The sequence below is a fragment of the Podarcis pityusensis genome (genome assembly GCF_964106645.2).
Source record: "Podarcis pityusensis genome assembly, chromosome: 9".
In the NCBI taxonomy this organism is placed as follows: domain Eukaryota; kingdom Metazoa; phylum Chordata; class Lepidosauria; order Squamata; family Lacertidae; genus Podarcis; species Podarcis pityusensis.
This window is the reverse complement of record NC_138034.1, coordinates 49466249-49487499: the sequence shown is the minus strand read 5'-3', so window position 1 is coordinate 49487499 and position 21251 is coordinate 49466249. Positions and strand designations below refer to the sequence as shown.

Below are 21251 nucleotides of genomic sequence, written 5' to 3'. Positions count from 1 at the left end.
GCATTTTCCTCTCAGCTTCACTAACCAAAATCAGCTCCCGATTATTAATCAACAGAACCTTAACAGATTGATACGCAAATCAGAGCATGCTGCTCCAATGATTATGCACGCAATAATTATACTATATCCTGTACCATAAAGAGCAGAATTTATGAACATCCAAATGTGGTAAGCCTCACACAGTACATATTCACTATATATATGGGTGCATTTAAGAACGGTTGCCAGTATCATTAGTGGCATGATGTACCAAAGTGAATGGAAGACAGAAGGGGATCACTTGACCCCATGACCTGGAACACATTAGATGCATTATGCCTATAACTACATAAAACTGCACGTAAGGATTCTGAAAGCCTGTGCCAAATATTACACAGCTGCTATGTTTGGGGTTTAATCTATTAGAGCATTCCTGTCTAAAGTTCTTACCACAAAGCATCAGCGTTATTCCACTGCAGTTTCACCCCATTTCCACACTTCCCCTTTGCAGGCGGCGATAAACCCCCAACACATTACACGGAAGTAACTTCCGCTGAAGTATCAGCGGCGTGAATAAGAGGCTGCATTCCCTCCCCCTCCCCAAAATGCTGCGGGCTTCAAGAAATCTTCCAACCGCGCGCAGGAGGAGCGCAGTAACTTACTTCCAAACAAGTAAAAGCGCTGCAGATCAGGCGCAATGACACCTCTGCTAGCATCACAGCCTCGCGCTCCCAGGTTAAAGTCCTATTCTGATTTATTTACTTATTTGGGCTCGAAATCTCTGATGGGGGCATAGAGGAGAAGAGCCTGCCTGTTGAGGGAACCTTAAAAAAATGAAAAGAAAAGGCAAACAGCAGGAAGAGGAGCTTGCCAGACGCAGATGGGAGGCAGTGACCCGAGCAACCTGCGAGTCAATAATTGATGGGAGCCTCTTTGCCTTACCGCACCATCCCAGGCGGAGAGGCACCGCCGCGGCCAAGTCAGGCAAAGCCCATCCCTCGCCGCTTAAGGGATCCGGGAAGCCGGCGGAGCAGCAGCAGATGGCGAAGCCCTGGAGAGCAGCCCTGGAGAGAGCGGGGCGCAGGGCGAGCTCGATGCAAGAGGCGATCCCCGAGGCGCCCCAAAGGACAGCGCAGGGAGGCCGGGAGACTTTTCCCTTGCTCGCCTGCCTCTCCACCGGGGAGCTCTGGAAACCTCTCTCTCTCTCTGCGCATCGTCCCGTCCGCTCTTTTGTTTATAACCCTTCAAAATGGAAACCTGACTCCGCTGCTAAAAATAGCCGCGATCCCGCGGGCCGAGCAGCGGGTCCTCGGCGCTCCAGGGGAAGGGGAGGAAATATACCTCGTTTTGTCTCCGAAAGGCAGCATGTCAAACAAGAAAAGGAGCCAGGAGGGAATCCAGGCGCGCGGCTTTGATCTATCTCGGCAGTAAATCTTGGCGGAACAGCATCCCGCCCGTCCTTCCCCCATGCATCAAAAAGGGGAAGGGAGAGAGAAAAAAGGCAAAATAAAACCCACCCTCGCGGAGAATAAATTCCCAGGGAAAACTTCTTGTCCTGGCTGGGCAGTCACTACAGCGGCGTGTAGCGCAGTGCTGCCCCCTGGCGGGGAGCGGGAGCCACGCCTCGTTCGCCGACAGGGGCTTCTCTGCAGAGTTGCGCTACCAACTTCTCGCCATGGATCGCCTCATCGCAGCCATCGCTTGGCAGCAAAGCGAGGAGGCACCGCTTCCCCAGCCTCCGCCAAACACCACGGTTTGCGCCCTCACGAACCCGCCTCCCCACATCTAAGCCCATTTTAGCCCAGCAGAAAGACCTTGGCTTCCGTGGCCAAGCCCCCAAGGAAAGCCTGTGTGGTCTGCAGGCACTTGGGAATGCTACTCTGCGGAAGCTACTCCAGCTTCCCAGGGTTACTGGTACTTGGGTGAGTGGCAGCCAGGAAACAACATCTAGGCCACCTTGTGTTGAAACATAAGGGTATTAAACATAAGGAAGTAAGCGGAAGTGGGAGCTGGACCATAAAGAAGGCTGATCACCGAAGAATCAATGCTTTTGAATTATGGTGCTGGAGGAGACTCTTGAGAGTTCCATGGACTGCAAGAAGATCAAATCTATCCATTCTTAAGGAAATCAGCCCTGAGTGCTCACTGGAAGGACAGATCCTGAAGCTGAGGCTCCAATACTTTGACCACCTCATGAGAAGAGAAGACTCCCTGGAAAAGACCCTGATGTTGGGAAAGATAGAGGGCACAAGGAGAAGGGGACGACAGAGGACAAGATGGTTGGACAGTGTTCTCGAAGCTACCAGCATGAGTTTGACTAAACTGCGGGAGGCAGTGGAAGACAGGAGTGCCTGGCGTGCTCTGGTCCATGGGGTCATGAAGAGTCGGACATGACTAAACGACTAAACAACAACCACCACAAAGTGGATTTCATTCTCAAAACATGAAAGCTGCATATAACCTTTGATTTGGATGGTCATGGATAATGGGAACTGTAGTCTAGTAACATCTGGTTCCCCCATCCCAGACCTTAGGTCCTACCTACATGACAATTCACAGGCTCTACTCACTCTCCCTTACTGTCTCGTGGTTGTGAAACTGAAGCACAATCCTCTCATCCAATACCTTCAGTATACTCAAATAAATGTCTCCCTATCAATGAATTCTAAAGCTTTTCGCCAGCCCGTGGATGGCTGGAGTTTGCAAACAAGAAAAAAATAATCCCATTCGCTTTTACAGTTGTCAAATTGTCCCAAAAAAGGGGGGGCCAAGGGAAGATTGCAACCCACTGGAATCTTCACTAGGATCCCACGTAACTGGGATGTCCTAAAATAAAGAAAGTCCTTTGCATTATATGGGGATGTTATTAAGGAACCAGTTAAAAAACAAACAACCGGGTAGGTCTTAAAGTAAATAGCCGGTAACCCTCACTGGAACTGGAAGCCGATGTGCGAACACACCGTCTTAAGGGATCTGCAGATCCTGTTGGCTGCAAAAGTGGACTGACAGGCGTGTCCTGTGCTTCTTTATTGAAAGCTGAATGCGGCTTATTCCAGACTTCCCAAGAAAGAGCGCACGAGAACTGCATCCTAGCTCTGCAGGGTGTGTTTACTCCGAAAGAGCGGCATCCTAAACATTTTTCACTGGAGCTGTGAAGCCATGGAACTGCGTTCAGCAGGCCGCTCCTATGCACTTTGACTCGGAAGTTAGCCCCACAGCAGCAAGCCCAACGCGCAGCCCTCGTGGTCTGCGCGCTGGGGAGCTCGGCCTTACGCGCAGGGATCTAGTCTCGCGTGCATCTAGCAAAAGTTGTACCCAACTCTTTCGTGGCTCTGCTAGCGGGGGTCATTCTTCGGAAACGCTCTCAACAGACGCCTGAATGTTACCTGCAGCGTGCATTATTTCAGTCTCCGGACAGGAGCATTGCTGCTGCCCTATGTGAACGTAGCTCTAACAAGGCGCTGAAGGGAATGGTCACGGCTCCATCTGTCGAGCCAAAAAGAGGGATGGGGGAGAGATCTTAACTGGAGCTGGGAAACAGCCTGCCAAGCGACGGCACAGATTGCACCGCAGAGAAACCCAGGAGAATTATTTGCACGGGGAAGGGTTCGGGCAGCAACACAGAGCGCCTGTTTGTTTGTTGCTTCCAGCTTTGCAGCGAGGCTTCGCTCCTGCGAAAGGGGAGGGGAGATCTCGACCCACCTACCCCGCGCTGCTGGCGCGACGGCGTCCCCCTCGCAGCGTGGCTCTTACCTTGTCCCTTTCCGGACGAAGTAAGAGCGGGTGAAGTCCCCGTGGTCATCCAGCCAGGCTTCCACCGCTTCCTCCTTGCTCTGCTGTTGCAGCAGCCGCGGGTGGCAGCTGCCCTCCATGGCGAGATCGTCCGCTGACGGCAGCGAGGCGATCGCAATGCCTGCCCGGCCGCTCCTCTCCTTACGGCTTGCTGCGGATTTCACCTCTTGACCCCGCAGCCCGCCCCCTCCGCGCCCTCCCGGGCTCTCCTCTAGTCCTGGAAAGGCGCGATCCCCGAGGCGCGCTCGGATCCCGGCGCCGGAGCCGCGAGGTCTCCACCCTGCCCCGCCCCCGGGAGCCCTGCCTATCTCCTGGTCCCAGGGCTCCCAGGTGCCTTCCCGCGGTACCCGGACCCGAGCCAGCGCCACGCCTCCTCCCCCGCGGCGATCCAGCCCCCGACGTGCCAGGCGGCCGGTTCCACCTCTTGCGCCGCGCCTGCCGCAGCTCCCCAAGGAGGGATTCCTCCTCCTCCTCCGGCTGTCGCTGCCCGCAAAAGCCCGCGCTGAATGCTGCAGGGCGAGTCTGTCTCTCTCTCTGCCCCTTCTCCTCAAGACCTTCATTTTCGCCTCCCGCGATCGCGTGTCACTCTTCCAGGGAGATCAGAAAAGAAGGTTCAAACGTTTCCTCCTACAGCCCCTGATGGCACGTGCAGGCAGGCACGGAGAGCCTTTGCTTTTCCGTATAGGCCGCTCGCCTAGAGCGCTTGTTGACTTGCGGTGTGCACGTGTGAATGCATCGGGCAGGAAACGGAAGGGGTAGGTGTGGAAGGTCTGAACCCAGGCAGTGCCCCTTCAAATGACAGAAGGATAAAATAGGGGGCACAGTGGCTTCTTACTATTGAGCGTCTTGTATGAAAGTGCCCCCAGAACGCAAGTGAGTCCCTGTAACATAGTTTGTGGTCAAGTTTGAAGTCTATAAGTGTGAGAGAAAAATAATGAAAAACGCATTGTTTGCTTGGCTCTCAGTCATTGGCACAGCTGTTGTACACTGGGCAAGCTGCAAAAAAATCTCTTGTATGAAAATGTCCCCAAAGCAGAGTGCTAGATTCTACACTTCAAGGAGATGCGGGCATTAAAAAGAAAACACGTTCCTTATTTTGCCAGAGCTCACTCCTCTGTTGGCAGTAATGTAAGTTTAATCATTAATGGAAATTAAACGTCTGTTCCATCATTCTTTCCCGATAGTTTATCCCAACCCATTTTCACTTTGCTGTCCAGCTACTTTATGTTCCTGTTTACGATGCCAGCCTTGACACAATTGTTTTGCTGCATACTCTGAGTCAGCCCAGCCGTGCGGTGAATACAGAGGGCAGCTGGCCAAATAGTGACTTAGTGTTGGTACAATTAAGCCAGTGATCTTGCTGTGTGGTGAGAAAAACCTTATCACATTACTGGATCTTGTAAGACACCCAGGCAACAAAAGGGGTGTAGCTGGAGTCTCTTTGCCACATGGCAAGAAGATGTAGACCACTAGTTTAAAAATGGTTATACATCAGTGTTGATGAACAGGAATCTGTGCTTATTTACTGGCAATCAGCCCACATTTTACTGCTTCCATTTGGCTGAATCTGCCATTCGGAAGCACATCTCTTAATGTTAGCATAAATGTGTTTACCTGAATGTGCTTTAAATATGAAGGATGAAAGCACTTAACAGTGAATGCACGTAAAAGGAAAGTGGGGGCATAGCCACCTCCACCTCTGACCTTTGCAGGTTCCTTTGGCTTTACATGCAGCTGAAGCCTGAGGCTGTATGCACCCAACTTCCCCCAAAGAATCTTGGGAACTGTAGTTTGTAAAGGGTGCTGGGAGTTGTAGCTCTGTGAGAGATAAAACTACAGTTCTTAGGATTCTTTAGGAAGAGCAGTGTGGCTTAAGTATGATGTGTATGCAGTCTGTGACAAAGCATGCTTCATGTAGTTTCTACATTTACACTTGGAAGTTATTCAGATGGTTGACTTGAGTGTACATCCATTCCCCCCTTTTGAACCTTGTACATTAGTCCAGGCAAAATCCTGATGGTATCCTACTTATTCTTACACAATTATTGTTTATGTAAAAGACCGATGGTAAAATGAGCTCTGTGTGTGAGGCAGAGACTGCGTATGCACGCACTGTGTGTTCTGCATCTTGGGAAGGAAAGCACTGTGGATAATAAGAACATACCAAGAGCCCTGCTAGATCAAACCCAAAGGCCCATCCAACATCCTGTTTCCCACAGGGATCAAGCAGATGCTTTTTGGGAGACCCAGAATCAGGACAGGAAGGCTCTACTCCATCTCTGTGGTTTCCCCCACAACTACTACTTTTCTCTGAATTGGAGGGATGCCCCAGTTACTCCTGCGTCCCTTGGAGGGTCTTTTGTTTTCCCAAAGACTAATTTGAATGAATGGGAAATCTCTTCAAATACACATGGAAGGTTACTGAAACTGTAATCAGCGTAACTCTGCAAACACAAGGAAGAAAAGCCAAGTTTAAGGCTACGTAACATCCCATACATTTACAGCGCACACCTCTGACAATTCTGGGAACTGTAATTGGTTAAGAGTGCCTGGGAATTGTAGCTCTGTGAGGTGTGTACTGCAGTTCCCAGGACCCTGTGTGGTTTAAATGTATGGGGTGGATGCAGCCAAGAAGGGAATGTGCAAAGAAAAGAAAAAACATACATCTTGGCTCCATATCACAAAAGCAAACAAATGTTCAGATTATCTAAGCAGAACATTGGTACTGACAGGATTAAAGGAAAGACTAACGAAGCTGTTTTGAAATAGAAGAGCCCACATTTTGAACAAATGCAGGCAGCATGTTGTGATTATGAATGATCTGCTGTTTGTAGCATGGAGTGGCTGGTGGTTGCACAGATGTTTAAGACATGGGTGGAAAGAAGGGGGCCACCAATGTGAGGGTGAACATTTGGATTTAGCTGCAAGCATTGCTCAGTGTCAGAATGACCTAGCAGTTTGGGGCAATCCTTTCATATTCCTTTCAGGTACCATCACACCATACTACTAAAGACCTGGCTTTGTTGACTTAGCCTAGGAAGTCTGAAAGGCTGTATTCAGCAGCCACAGAGTGATGAGTGGTTTCCTCCACACTGGCTCTACATTCTGTTTCCTTCACTCCTAGCTGGGCAGAGAAGCTATAGCCAGAGAGAGAGAAGGAAGTGGCCCGTTTATGAAGTCGAAATCAGTCTCTACCATATGTGTTGCAGTTGTGCAGAGTAGTTAACTCAAACATGAAGGATAGGCTGAATGTGTGAAAGATGTCAGAGGAAGGATGCTTCTGATTACAGTTGCTGGAAACCGCTGGAAGCTAGAGGGCTGTTGCTCTCAAGTCCTATTTGCAGGCTTCCCAAGGGGACCTGGTTGGCCACTGTGAGAACAGGATCCTGGACTTGCCTGTGCTCATGCTCTTAGGTGAACCATAACCTAGGGATTCATAGAGACCAAAAGCCAAACATGTGAATTTCTTGCATTGGCTTGGGTTAGACTAGGAGAGCTCTGAGGTCCCATATAGCTCTGTGATTCCACTAAGTTTGGGGTAATGTATTCTTTGCCCAAAGTACACTATAATTTTAATCACTAGGAACAATGTACCTGGGGTATCGGCAGAGGCTTCATCAAGTTTCTATCCCGCATCATTTTTTTAAAAAAGTGAGTTATTCTGTAGGACCCTGCAATCCTGTGTACTTAATGCATCTTATGGGTCACAGCTGGGTCCAGCAGCTGGACTGGCTCTGGTGAATGGTTTGGATTATTTAAATTCTTGAACACAGAGGGGAAGCAGTAAGCTCTGGAAGTGTAGTTTATTAAGGGTGTTGAGAGTTGTTAGGAAAGCCTTATTCCCCTCACAAAGGTACAGTTGCCAGAGTTTCCTGTGACGAGAGATTTGATTGTTAAACCGCTCTAGAAAGTGCTGCTCTGCAAGGGAAATAAGTTCTCCGAATCTTAATAAACTACAACTCCCATAATTCTTTGGAGGAAGAGCTATGACTGTTTCAAGTGGTATCGTGGTGCTTTAAATGTTATGGTGTGGTTGTGGTCTACCCCAACAAGAAGCCTGTTCTTTTTGAGAAACAAGAGGAATGCTGGAAAGTTGGGCTCCAACCCACTGTTTCTTGTATAAGTCTTAAGGAAAGAAACACAGAGCAGTGCTAGTGCTGGTGCGCAGCTCCCATTTATCCCAGAATGGCTCGTGCTGTAAAGGTTTTCAGTGCAAGCGCCCTTTGTTCCTTAAGCCAAGTTAGCTGCAAGCCATTATGTATGAAACATTGCCCTAATGGTGCCACCCAGAAATGTAAGAGGAACACCAAAGGGACTTGTGAAGAACCTTTTCTGGACGATCGGGGCTGAATATTAGTTAGATTAATTGCTTACTGAATTATTTAAAACAGGAAGCTACCAATAATAGCATTATTTATATGGCAAGTGGAACACGGGCCCATAAACCAAAGCTCAAAGGGGGCAGAGTCCATAGAAGAACAAAGCAAGAGGGAAGTTGCTTAGCAGCTGTGTTTGTAGTTCAAAGATATCGACCATCACAGGCTTACGAAGCCTTTGGGCAATGAACTGGAGACTACAGCATGCCGCTTGCTGCAGGCTTCCTGAAAACACTTGATCCTCTCTGATTTATATTGAATGAAAAGGATTTAAGAACTGGAAGCGCCAAAATGGATTTTGTCTTCTATATGCATCACCAATTATGCTGAGCACCGAAAGGAGGTAGTTGGGAGGAAAGATTTTCCTCTGCCAATATGGACCTTGTAACCAGTGTAGTTTAGTGGGAAGAGTATTGGACTAGGGCTTGGGAGACCAGGGTTCAAATCCCTACTCAGCCATGAAACTCATTGTGTGACCTTGGGCCAATCACTGCCTCTCAGCCTAACCAATATTACATGGGCCAATAAAGCGCAGCCTCAGAGTCGGCCACGACTGGACCTAATGGTCAGGAGTCCCTTTACCTTTAAATGCAACAAATAAATAAAACCACATGTTTTCTGACCATTTTGTTCCTAATACAGACTGAGCTCCATATCTAGTTATTCCACTTTCTTTAGTCAAACTTTAGTCCTATGGATGTTGCAGGACTCCAGCTCAGCCAGCATGACAGATGATGGGAGCTGTAACCTAACCAAATCTGGAGGGCCTCAAGTTCCCATCTCATACCCTGCAACACGATGCAGTCCATTCTTCAGGATAGGACTGCTTACACTATCAGACAACTTGTTGATATTCATCCTGATTTGCTTGCACAAAACTTAGGCGGATCAGCTTCACATAATAATTTAAATGGCAAAATGTGTCTTACAGGAGAGAGGAAAACTGCAACCAAACACTTACTTTAGAAACTGAGTTGGCAGCAGTGCAGGCACCGAAAACACTTCTGAGGAGAAATGTAGAAAAATGCTTCCTCTGTAATGGCTGTAATGCTTGCGATGCCTCTAAATCACTGCAAAACCTAAATGGAAAACAAAAATAAAGTTTTAAAAGAAAGCTTCTAGAGAGATATGAGAACAGCAAAGAAGCAGCCATCGCAAGGAAGTCTACAAAGCAGGAAATAAGGAAATATAAAGGTAGGACACAGTATGGGAAGAGCACTACAGTCTATAAGGGACTTGATGAATGTCTGGAAACTTCCATTGGGTTAGAGTGGAGCAGCCAAGCTTGTTTCTGGGGTTAGCAAGACTGACCAAATTAAGCCAATGTCATGTCATATTCATTGTATTTCAATTTGTTTCCAAACGCAATGCAAGGAGTTAGCATGGACCTTTCAGGCACCCAACTGGACCAATATATCTCAGGATTCTCCTTTCTGAACCTGCCTGAGATCTGGGGTTCTGAAGCAATCCTTGTCCCTTTGCCAAGAGGAGTGCAGTTGGTGCAAACAGGAGAGAGGGCCTTTCCAGTTGTGGCACCTAAACTATGGGATAGTTTTCAAAGAGGGATTTGTTTGGTCCTTTCCTCTGTATCTAGTTTTAAAATAGACTCTTAATAATGGCTCATCCCAGGATGAAATATTTAGTAGATCCTTTGGCATGAGCCCATATGGTGTCCTGGGAGAAAGCATTCTCTGTGACAGTCCCCAAAGTGAGCCCAAATGGGAATTCTCTCACCACAGACATGGGTCTAGCATCTTCATTGTATAGCAAGGATTATATCTGGGAATGGGAATGGGAATCTTTGCTGGAGGCTAATTAATTAAAAAGAGAGAGAAGAGCGGAAATGTTAGTATGTTTTAAATCTAATTCTAATCATAATTCCTTCTTACGTTTTGTTCTTTCCCACATCACTTAAAGTCCTATAGACTTCATAGATGGGGTGCTGTGGAATGAGACAGAACTTGGTTCAGATGCCAATGAAAATCAGAGCTGGAGTAGTGCTGCTCGCTATGCTTTGCTGAGTTGCTATAGCTGTGGACAGAAAGCAGCTTGTGGTGGTTCTCTGGCCCCAAGGCATGAAGGCAGGTTGTTCATTCCCCTAGTTCCCCGTGGAGGAATTTCCAGATCAAAGCGCATGCGGTAGACTCTGAAAAGATGCGATGGAGTGAGTCTGAGACTCGAGTGCAGCCTTCTCTGACCTGGTGGCCCGTGATCTGCCGTTCTCTACCTTGGGTCCCTAGATGTTGTTGGACTCACATCATCTCTGATCACTGGGCCTGCTAGCTAGAGATGGTGGGAGTTGTAGTCCAACAAAATCTGGGGACCCAAGGTTGAAAAATCCTGAGCAGATGTTTTGGACTGAGTGTTAGATCAGGAAAAATATGTGCTTCCTGTGACACTACTCTTATCAGATTGATTTTATTGTTTTTATTTTGTAAATGGCCAATAGGCTGATAAATCAGTCAATAGCTAGGATGCATGGTGACTGGAGCTGGGGCTCTTTGGTCACAGCTACTAGAATCAGGGAGATATAGGGTTGGATATGAAAGCTGAGGCTGGCCAGACTGACAATCCTGAGTACCCACGGCTGTAGGCAATTAGCTAAAATCAGGCCAACACTACAGCTGGCATTTGACAAGCAGCATGCTAAACATTAGTACGCCAATGGGTCACTTCAGCTTTTGTAGTAAGCATTGCAAGAGTGGTTGCAATTATACATGGTCATGCTTTCCAGCTGGAGCTGGGCTGGTGAGTGCAGTCAGAAAAACAAAAGTCGTGGCAGGTGACCTGATCTATGCAATGACTAGATGCAGATAGCTTTTTGAATATATTGCCAACAAGATTAGCATTAAATCCTCCACTATATGTCAGCCACAAATCTTTTTTTGATGATCCCAGTTAACATACCACCTTTCTGGATCATATATTGTATCATGGTTCTCCAGTTTCATCAGAGATCTCAGTGAAATTGTGCACCTTTTCCCCATCATTCCTCCCTTTTTTGTCATCAAGAACTTGCTTTCAGATTTGATTTGCACCCTTTTGCAAAGCTCTTACTGCAACTGTCTTTTGATGCTGAAGATTTAAAGGACTGCACAAATTGTTTTGATTAGCTTCCTGCACTAAATACTGCATGTCGGGACTGTGGACAAGAGATTCACCAGAAACAACAAGCTGAAAAAGCATTTACTACACTGGAAATGACAAACTGAAGGAGCAACACTGGCTGTTTCTCTTCTGGCTATCAAACAAATCTGAAGTGGTAGGAAATTAGTGACTCTGTGAAGTGGCATCTTGTCACCTGCCAGTAAGTATTAGAAATGTAGAAGGAAGTGTTTGTCAATAATAAACAAAGTGGCATTAAACTCTCCAGTGGTGGTTGCCACATGGTAGAGTTTCAGGTGGTTTTACTAGATTATCTGGGGGAAGCAAGGCCTACTGATTTGGGAAGAAGGGAGGAAAGAAAGTTATCTGCAAGTAAAAAGGAAATGCAGACAAAGTATGAAAGCTCTGGAGTAAAGCTCATGTTTTGCATGAATACTGTCCTGGGTGCAGACTCTGGCATCTCCAGATAAAAGGATCAGGTAGCAGGGAAAGACTTTTGTCAGAAACCCTGCAGGACAGATTGAGGTTGAATCCTGACAAGACAGAAGTACTGTTTTGGGGGGACAGGGGCGGGTGGTTGTGGGGGACTCCCTGGTCTTGAATGGGGTAACTGTGCCCCTGAAGGACCAGGTGCGCAGCCTTGGAGTCATTTTGGACTCACAGCTGTCCATGGAGGCACAGGTTAATTCTGCGTCCAGGGCAGCTGCCCACCAGCTCCATCTGGTACACAGGCTGAAACCCTACCTGCCCGTGGACTGTCTTGCCAGAGTGGTGCATGCTCTAGTTATCTCTTGCTGGGACTATTGCAATGCACTCTATGTGGGGCTACCTTGAAGGTGACCCGGAAACTGTGATTAATCCAGAATGCGACAGCTAGACTGGGGACTGGGAGTGGCCACCAAGACCACATAACACCAGCCCTGAGAGATCTGCATTGGCTCCCAGTACATTTCCAAGCACAATTCAAAGTGTTGGTGCTTACCTTTAAAGCCCTAAACAGCCTCGGTCCTGTATACCTGAAGGAGCGTCTCCACCCCCATCGTTCAGCCCAGACACTGAGATCCAGTGCCAAGGGCCTTCTGGCGATTCCCTCATTGCGAGAAGTGAGGTTACAGGAAACCAGACAGATGGCCTTCTTGGTAGTGGTGCAGCCCTGTGGAATGCACTCCCATCAGATGTCAAGGAACTAAGCAGCTATCCTATTTTTAAAAGACATCTGAAGGCAGCCCTGTTTCAGGAAGTTTTTAATATTTAATGCTGTATTGTTTTTAACTCGATTGGGAGCTGCCCAGAGTGACTGGGGAAACTCAGCCAGATGGGCGGGGTATAAATTATTATTATTATTATTATTATTATTATTATTATTATTATTATTATTATTCCAGACATGCATGATTTAGTAGAACCACATCATTGCTGTTCTGCTTTAACCTGAAAGCACCTCATGCTTTCAAACTTCTAACCCTCAGTATCTACATGGGCAGTCTCCCTTTCCTCAGCTTCAAATATTTGGGAGGAGGACAGTATTCATTGGGGCCATTGCATGCAGGGAAAGGGGCTAAATACTCTGTTGTACTCCCAATCACGAACTCCCCCTGCTGCATTGGGGGCAGGGGCGGCGGACAGATATAAAAGCACACTATTTGGAAAGGAAAGGGCTAAAGTAACAAGGCTGAAAGCTAGAGTGGAGAGACAGACCACAGAGAGGGAAAAGGCTAGAGCAGTCTAAGAAACAGCCATCTGTACAGGACATAAGCAGCCAGAATAGCAGCACAATTCCACCGAATTTCTAAAAGTCAGATTTTCTGAGCTTTGAAAAAAAGCTGGCAGGTGGCTTGTTCATGACACCATAAAGTTGCTTCGTAAAAAGTGGGCAAACCAAAGCAGGCGTTGCTATTCCACAGTAAATGGCTGGGTGGAAGTAGCCTCAGAGAAGATGGTACTGAGCTAGATTGGCAATTAAACCTGCTGTGGCAGCTTCCTAGGCTAGAACAATGCACACCTGATCCAGAGCTTTCTGTGTGTGCCCTGATGCGCATACAAGATGTGCCCAGTCCAAGGGAGCGTGCCTAATTGAGCTGAATGGGGAATCGTCTTTGAGCATACCCAGAGCAGCCTCCTCTGTTCCAGTGAATGTGAATCCCTTGCTGGTGAATGGGCCCTCTGTGCTCACTCAAGCTCTCACAACAAAAAAGGGATTCACTAGATCACAGAATCATGACCCACTGATTGTGAAGAAGTAGTGCTGGGGAAATTTAAGTTGATCGTGTGCCAATTTCTCCGATGCAAGGAAGCCTCCTAGGGACTACTGGGCAGCCATATGGAATGAATACGGTTTACATAGAAATCAGACAGAGAGGCTGGGAATAAAGGGTATAGCTTGGAACTGGCTGTGCTGAGTGCTGGAAGGAAGTAGCTTGCTCTGTTCAGAGTCCCATGCTTGGCAGAAGCAGCCTGCAATGTTCTAAGTTCATTGGACTTTGGGGCCTTGATTTTTGCCTGGGGACTAGCAATGCCTTTGTTTGCTGTTCCCCCCTACCGTTCATTCTCAACATGGGTGGTGTTTTTTTGTATAAGCAGATTTTTAACTAGGTCGCCTGGGCCACTATTACTTTTCCCTCTGTAGGAAACCAACTTTCAGAGGTTTATCCAGATCAGGTAAGCAGGAGCAAAAACAAACTTGGTAAAGAAGCAGACATAATAGTTGTACCACCAAAGGACAAAAATGAAAGATGCAAACAAGCGCTAGCACTAACAGAGAAGTTGCTCTTCCATAATAGAGAAACCTCATGACAAGGGGAACTAAATGCACATGTGCAATAAATGCGTGTATATTCAAGAGAAGGAGGGGGGAACCTTATAATAGCCTTTGCCAACCCAAACCCTTCAGATAGTTTGGACTACAGCTTCCATCAGCTCCAGTCAGCATGGTTAGAGGGGACTAGGTTGGTTGGCAAAGTCCCATCTGTGCTATACATTTGAAGCAGAATCATGCCAGTATAAATCATGCTAGGATTCTTCTCCCAAAGAATCCTGGGACTTGTAGTTTGCTAAGGGCATTACTGAGAGGTGTTAGGAAACCCCTATTCCCATCCCAGAGCTACAGTTCCCAGAGTTCTCTGGTAAGAGGTATTGGTTGCTGGGAATTGTGGCTTTGTGAGAGGAATAGGGTTCTCCTAACACCCTCTTAGCAAACTGCAGTTCCCAGGATTATTTGGAGGAAGCCTTGACTGTTTAAAGTGTCAATGTGTTGAGTTCTTGTACAGTATAGCCAAAAATCAGCTGAATTGCTTCCAAAATGGTCTTCCAATATTTTGTGCAGCTCCACCATAAATGAAGAAAACCAGCTCTAATAGCCTGACATTTCCAAGAATGGAAAATACTGGTATGATAAACCCTACAGAGGTTTTACAGGGGTAAAATATCTGCTTACAATATTTTACATATCAGGCTTATTTCGACCTTAAACTAAGTGACAGTCAGTGATACACAATATATATCAGGGGAAGCCATTGTGGCGGCTTTCAGATGCTGTGAATTTCATCTCACACTGACTCCAACTAGCAAGGCCAGCGATGATGGTAGTTCTACTGTAACAACATCTGGAGGGTATAATATTGGCCATCCCTGGTATAGACAGAGACCTATGTTTGGTCAGGATTATCAAACCATAGATAAAGCCATCAGAATGTTATTGATTTGTTGAACGCAAACCTTTAATTCCTGACCGCATCACCATTAAATTTTTACAAGACTACTCTTATCTGTGAACAAAAAATCCATCCTGCATTAAGTCAGTTTGGGACAAAAGCATTTTAAAAAACCCAAGGTTCAACGGACTCTGTGTGCTAGTGGAAGCCTATAGGGCGCCCCCCATCTCCTACTCAGCACACCCCCTGTAGCTCCCCAAAACCACTATGGAGGGTCAGTTTAGTGCATTTCCAGTCAGATTCCCAATAGGGATTATTTCCAAAATCATCAGCAGCCATAAACATCAGGACAAGTATAGGTTCTCAGCAGCTAATAAAAATTCCCATATACTGAGACATCAACACTCCAGTAGCCACACACTAATCCTCCAGAGCAACAGTTTTTCCATACAATCTACTGCAGATATTTGTGAGAGAAGAGGTCACATACATCCCACGATCCACCACTGTTTATGCTCCATGCCCTGGTTTTATTATGCGAAATCTTGACCTTCATTGAAGAGGTGAAGCATAGGAAGCTGACTGTCCTAATACCAATTCACAGCATGGCCCATGTAGCACAGTATTATCTATACAATGTTTCACAGTGAGTCCCCAGGGCTGCGGACAAAGGTTTTTTCCAGCCCTACCTGGATATGCCAGGGACTGAACATGGATCTTTTTGCATGAAAATAATTTGCACTACAACTGAGCTGTAGCCCTTCCCTGGGTAAGAGCTAGGGCACACTTGGATCTTCATGCCATACCTTTTCTGGGCTACATTGATCTAGTTTTGGGGGTGGCAAGATTGTTCAAGCACTGAGGTCCACTGTGGAAACATGAGCAAGGCAGATGCTACTAGGATTATGTGCAAAGGAAAACAAGGCAAACCAGCTTTTAAAAAGGAACTAATTTCTGTGCATGCCATTTTTATCACTCTTGCATGATGATCTATACTTGACAGACAAAAAACACTGTTCCGTGCCTGTATTAAAGCCAAAGGATCCCTTCCTGTGCTAAAGTAAGATGTTAACAGCATGGAAAACTGCCCTTTATGAGACCCCCTAAGAAAGCATGTCCTTGAGTTCATTCATCCTATTGTGGAATGGCTGTAGACTCTGAGATCAGTTTGTACTGTACCTACAAAAAAAGCACAAATTCTTTTGCTTTATAGCTGAAGGCAAAAGGCTCCTCAGTTCCGACATTTACTATTAAAACTAGAACATGTTTCTATAAAAAATGTAAACCCTGGCCCCAGAGACTTATAAATTAAACTATAAAAAAGAAATATTTTGATTTATTTATTACTGTGTCCTCTTTTTAACTGTGCAAAGCAATTCATTCTAGTACCCCACCCTCAGAAAAGAAATCTGCCTTCTTTTACTTTGCTTTTACACATCACATTAAGCCACAGTCAATAGCTTACTGTGAACACATACATACATACCTCTCAATTTGCTTCTTTCCACTAGTAGACAGAAACAACAAATCATGTTTCATGGCATGGCATTCTGCCCCAATCTGGAATTATGGTTTGTTTCACTCAAACAAACCATGATTTGTAAGTCAAGAACAAGCATTGACTTGCTGATCGTGGTTTGTTTGTAGTACAACAAATCATGGATGAAGCTTGAATGGAGTTTGTCCCTGTTTGCAATTTTTACAGATTCTTCTGCTTCCTGAGCAAATTTTATTGCCTTCTCCTTTTCAATTTGCATTTTTTTTTCAAAAAAGAAGACCATCTTATCTTCTTTACCTGTAAGTTTAACATTTCATTCCTGTTCTAATGCCATTGCAACAAAACCCAAGGATCACTGTTGCTTCCATTTACTAGCAAGGAGGAATACTCTGCATTTTCCTAATCAGCCACTAGCCATGGCTTACTGTGACATGCAAATGCAGCCTTTAAGGTAAATGATCCAGCAGCCAATGACAGGGCTCCACTAGTAGAAACCATTAGTGCACTGCTGCAGAATGATTGAGAAAACCCTACCCTTACTGGTACCACAGGGGGGTGGCAATGGAGGCAGGGGGCTCTTTGGTTAGTAACATGCAAGTCAGCAGTTCCTGGCTGCCTGCCTTTGTTGATGTTAGTAGCCCATGTCAGTGCCAGGGAAAGCTAGCCAAACAGTCCTTCCAGCAGTGACATCCGAGGCACCCTTGTGCCACTTGATCAACTGCTGCTTGATCATTCTAGTGTGTTATTATAGCTAAGCACATCCTACTGTGTACGTTATAGAATACCACCTTGCTTACAAAGTTTTTGATTGCTCGGGGAAAGTGCCTCTGATTAATTGGAGCAATTCAACTTAATTAAACAGCTGACTTCTTGTAGTTGTTTGCTCTCCAACCCTGTCTGGCTAGCTAACCTCACAGCTTGTGAAATGAACTTCGTGAAAATGAAATGTAGCAGCTGCAAGGTTGGACTTCAACCGTGAGACATACTTTACAACTGGCTGGCTGTGATTCTGGCAACTGGCAAAGGTCCTTCCAATACAGCTTGTTAGACTCAAGTGCCCCATGATTATTGTGCACTCAGAGTAGGCCTCTCTCTGCTGAGTTGTCAGGAGATCATCACCACAAACTAGTGGCAGAAATTCTTCTCAGGGCTCTGTGATAAGTACAAGGAAAGAATATCACTCCCAGCCCCAGTTGGCTTGAGGGCTAAACCTAACATTGGAAGATGAGTTCCATGCTGTTCACTCTATATTTTAAAGCTCTATGACCCAGGGCAACCATTCTTAACACTGAACATACCACCACAGACTAAAGTGTTTGTTTGTGTAATGAAATACAAAGATGTCAGCAGGGGTTTAAGGATCCTCCTTGTTTCTTGGAAAATGATGAGTTTTTAAAAAGTGAAGACATTTCCCTTATATTTTATTTTTTTTAAAAAAGCACTGGATTAAAATAAAATAAAAAGCACATTAGATTATTTAATGTAAACAGTGAGAAAACCAGACACCTTGTCCAAAAATAATAATAATATGTACAGTGTGCTTGGTTTATTTTAAAGTAACAAAAATAAGTTGAAAATGCACAGTGGTTTATACAAGCTAAATTATGACATAAAACAGATTATAATTTGTGCCAAAAGAAGAACATGCAGACCATTCTGTAATTAAAAGCAGAGGGCTGAGGCTGTTACGAGCTATGTGGACTGTAGAAAGTCATGAAAAAGAAGAATGCTTGCTATGTTTTTTATGTCAAAGTTGGGGCATTATGATTACACACAATCATATTGCATTAAAAATATATGGTTTAAGTTACATTATGAAGGAGAATTTGTACTCTGAAATGTCAGTACAAATAAAAGGAAACATTGTTCAGGCGGGCATTGCTCTTGAACATTGCTTAAAGCCTGCTGGTGATTGATCAGAAGCAGCAGTCATGTATCTTCCAGACTTAAGACTGTTTACTGTATATGTTTAATAATCAATGGGTGGTGGCTAAATTCTGCTTGGTTTGACTGCACACAGCCGAAGTTTAGTGTAGGGCTATTTGAAAGCCCTTTTATAAACATCTCTGTGCTGCTCTCTAAACTATGGGTTTTCAGAGGATTCAAAGAGCAGTGTGGGCCTCAAAACTGGAGGTTTAAAGACCAGTGTTGGGGTGTTTGCAAAAGGGCTGTCAAACAGCCCAACACTGCACTTCGAAGTCCAGACCATTGGTGCTTCAAAGCAAAATGTCAATTGGGAGAGATGGGGAGATAAGGATCTGTGCCAGTTGTTACATTTGCTAATTCCAAATTAATTCCAAAAAGGGGTTTTTAAGGTGAAATCAGTTAATTTCCTTAGCCACTTCTGATCAATTTTTTCTCATAATATCTGAGTGAAATCAATTTGAACTAGTAGAGGGGGAAAATAGCTTTAAAAAGAGCTGTGGAGGAAGCAATAGATACATGCAAGAATTTTGCACCAGTCAGTACAGATCCTGTGATGGTTTAGGAATTTCTCTCAATACCTTATTCTAATGTGAAGACTCAATTGCACAGTCAGATTCTGAGTTCCATGTCCCGTTACATCTTAAAGAATCTAAATGTGGTGATTCATTATAATAACCTTAAGGAATTGTAGTCTTAGATAAGGTGCAGTCAGATGTACTCCATGACATGTGCAGAAGTTACAAAGGAACAGTAGTTTATGATGTATAAAACGGAATCACACCCCTAAAAGCTGCTGACAAAGAAGTCAGAGGGTGCAGCAGGAGACATTTAAGGGCCAATCTCCAAGTCAGAGTTTTGCCACTTTAAAGTCTTGGGGAGAGCTAGGGGAACCAGCAGGAGTTGCATCACTATTCAACTAGCTCAGAAAAATCAGGAAGCAACGTTCATTGCTTCCTGGAATTTGCACTGGGAGCTGTCCCTGGTACTGCCCTGCATGACCTAGTATGGAACCTTGTACCCACAGGAGATCTGATGAAAGGTGTTCCCCTTTGACTTCAATGAAAAATGTTACTGTGACTTGATTGGAGAAGCCCACTCATGCAGTAGCTTGAGCATGTTTTCTCATGTGTGTGTTGGGCTAACTATGTAACTAGATCTGTGTATCTGAAGAAGTGTGCATGCACACGAAAGCTTATACCAAGAACTAACTTAGTTGGTCTTTAAGGTGCTACAGGAAGGAATTTTTTTATTTCGACTATGGCAGACCAACACGGCTACCCATCTGTAACTAGATCTGGGAGACATCCATCATCTATCCATCTACAGTGGTACCTCGGGTTACAGACGCTTCAGGTTACAGATGCTTCAGGTTACAGACTCCCCTAACCCAGAAATAGTACCTTGGGTTAAGAACTTTGCTTCAGGATGAGAACAAATCGTGTGGCGGTGGCGCAGCGGCAGGCCCCATTAGCTAAAGTGGTACCTCAGGTTAAGAACAGTTTCAGGTTAAGAATGGACCTCCAGAACAAATTACATTCTTAACCTGAGGTACCACTGTATCTATCTATCTACTTTATTTATTTCACTACTTTAATTATCTACTTTAACAAAGTCTTCAATTCATGCAGTGAGCGGAAGTGAGTTCGCCTCAACTACTATGTTCAACAATACTGTACAAATAAAAGAGAGGGAGAAGGGACTATTAGTCTATAAAGGCATCTTTCTTTTACAATATATCAGGGGTCGGCAAGGTTTACCTTGCCTGGGCCGGTTCACTCCAGGGGAGATCCCTCCATGGGCCAGATCGCTCACATGCATGAGCTCATGCGACCACAATTTCCGGCATCTGCAAAGTTGCGATTTCTGGCACCACGGAAACAAGTACCCGTGCCGTGCTGCGCCACTTTAGCACAGCATGCAGGGACTCTCCGAGTGGGTGGCTTGATTTGGGGGCAGCTTGTGGGCTAGTTAAACGACTCCGTGGGCCACTTGTGGCCCATGGGCCTTAGGTTGCCTACCCCTGCGTCATATCCTTCAAATAACTTAGATCACGATGGGTAGTTCTGTGAGATTCGTGACAGTGGTCTATCCGTGGGGCATATGAAATTGCTACAGTTTTGTGAAGTAGAGTAGGAGGACTAGCAGATGGGACTAAACATTGACGAAATGTGTCATCATCATTTTCTTCCAGTGCTGCAGTCTGAAATGTGTCACAAAGTGGTTTGATGTAAGGCACATTTTCTACAACTTTAAGAACTCTCTTTATGCTGTAATCATTATGTGATTTACTATTGAAATCTGCTGTAAGGCAGGATGAAAAGATAATATGAGCCAAAGTTGCATAGCTGTAGGTAGGAAGATAGATGTTATTTAATATGGGTTCAGTCTCCTGCAGTAATTTATTGTACTTCCTTGAATATACCCAGAAACCTCTTAACCACCACTTGGTTGTGGCCAATGAATTCTGGGGTGTGCCCCCCAAAAAACTGAGCAAATTGCTAAGCAATCTTTGAAAGTTGTCCCTCCCGCTAATTGAAGAGCAGTACGTTCCAAAAGCTGGGGGTGGTAGCACAAGTGAATTTCCAGTTACAAGCTCCCATTCTTCGGGGAACATCAACTGATTATTGGCAAGCAATCGATTTAGTAAAAGATGATAATCCAGCACCTATTATCAACATGTTCCTGGAAAAATTCTGCAGGAAAGAGGAGCAATAATAAATGTACAAAGCTGCCTACTCTTATGGGGGTAAAATCATATTCCTTCCATGTTCCTTTCACCTTGCATCCCATGTTTCTTTCTTTGGCTCTCCAGTGCTGCTTCTTGGATGTTCTTCACAGTAGTTTGCATTTAAAACATTTACCCTGCCAACCTGCCCTGGAAGATCCCCTAGAGCAACTTTGGCTGCAATCCTATATACATTTTGG

General features: G+C 45.4%; 1 protein-coding gene across 8 annotated transcripts in view; it reads right to left on the bottom strand.

Annotated features, from left to right (window-relative positions):
* Positions 1-21251, bottom strand: part of PDE5A (phosphodiesterase 5A) — a 124462-nt gene that overhangs the window by 82255 nt on the left and 20956 nt on the right. Inside the window, exon 2 of one of the 8 annotated variants that reach the window (XM_081021909.1) lies at positions 9109-9226. Coding sequence is in view for 4 of the 8 variants with exons in the window: in XM_081021905.1 (XP_080878031.1) it covers positions 3733-4331 (599 nt within the window). In the remaining 4 variants the exon portion in view is untranslated. The other 7 variants (XM_081021905.1, XM_081021904.1, XM_081021911.1 and 4 more) reach the window with 7 other exon arrangements.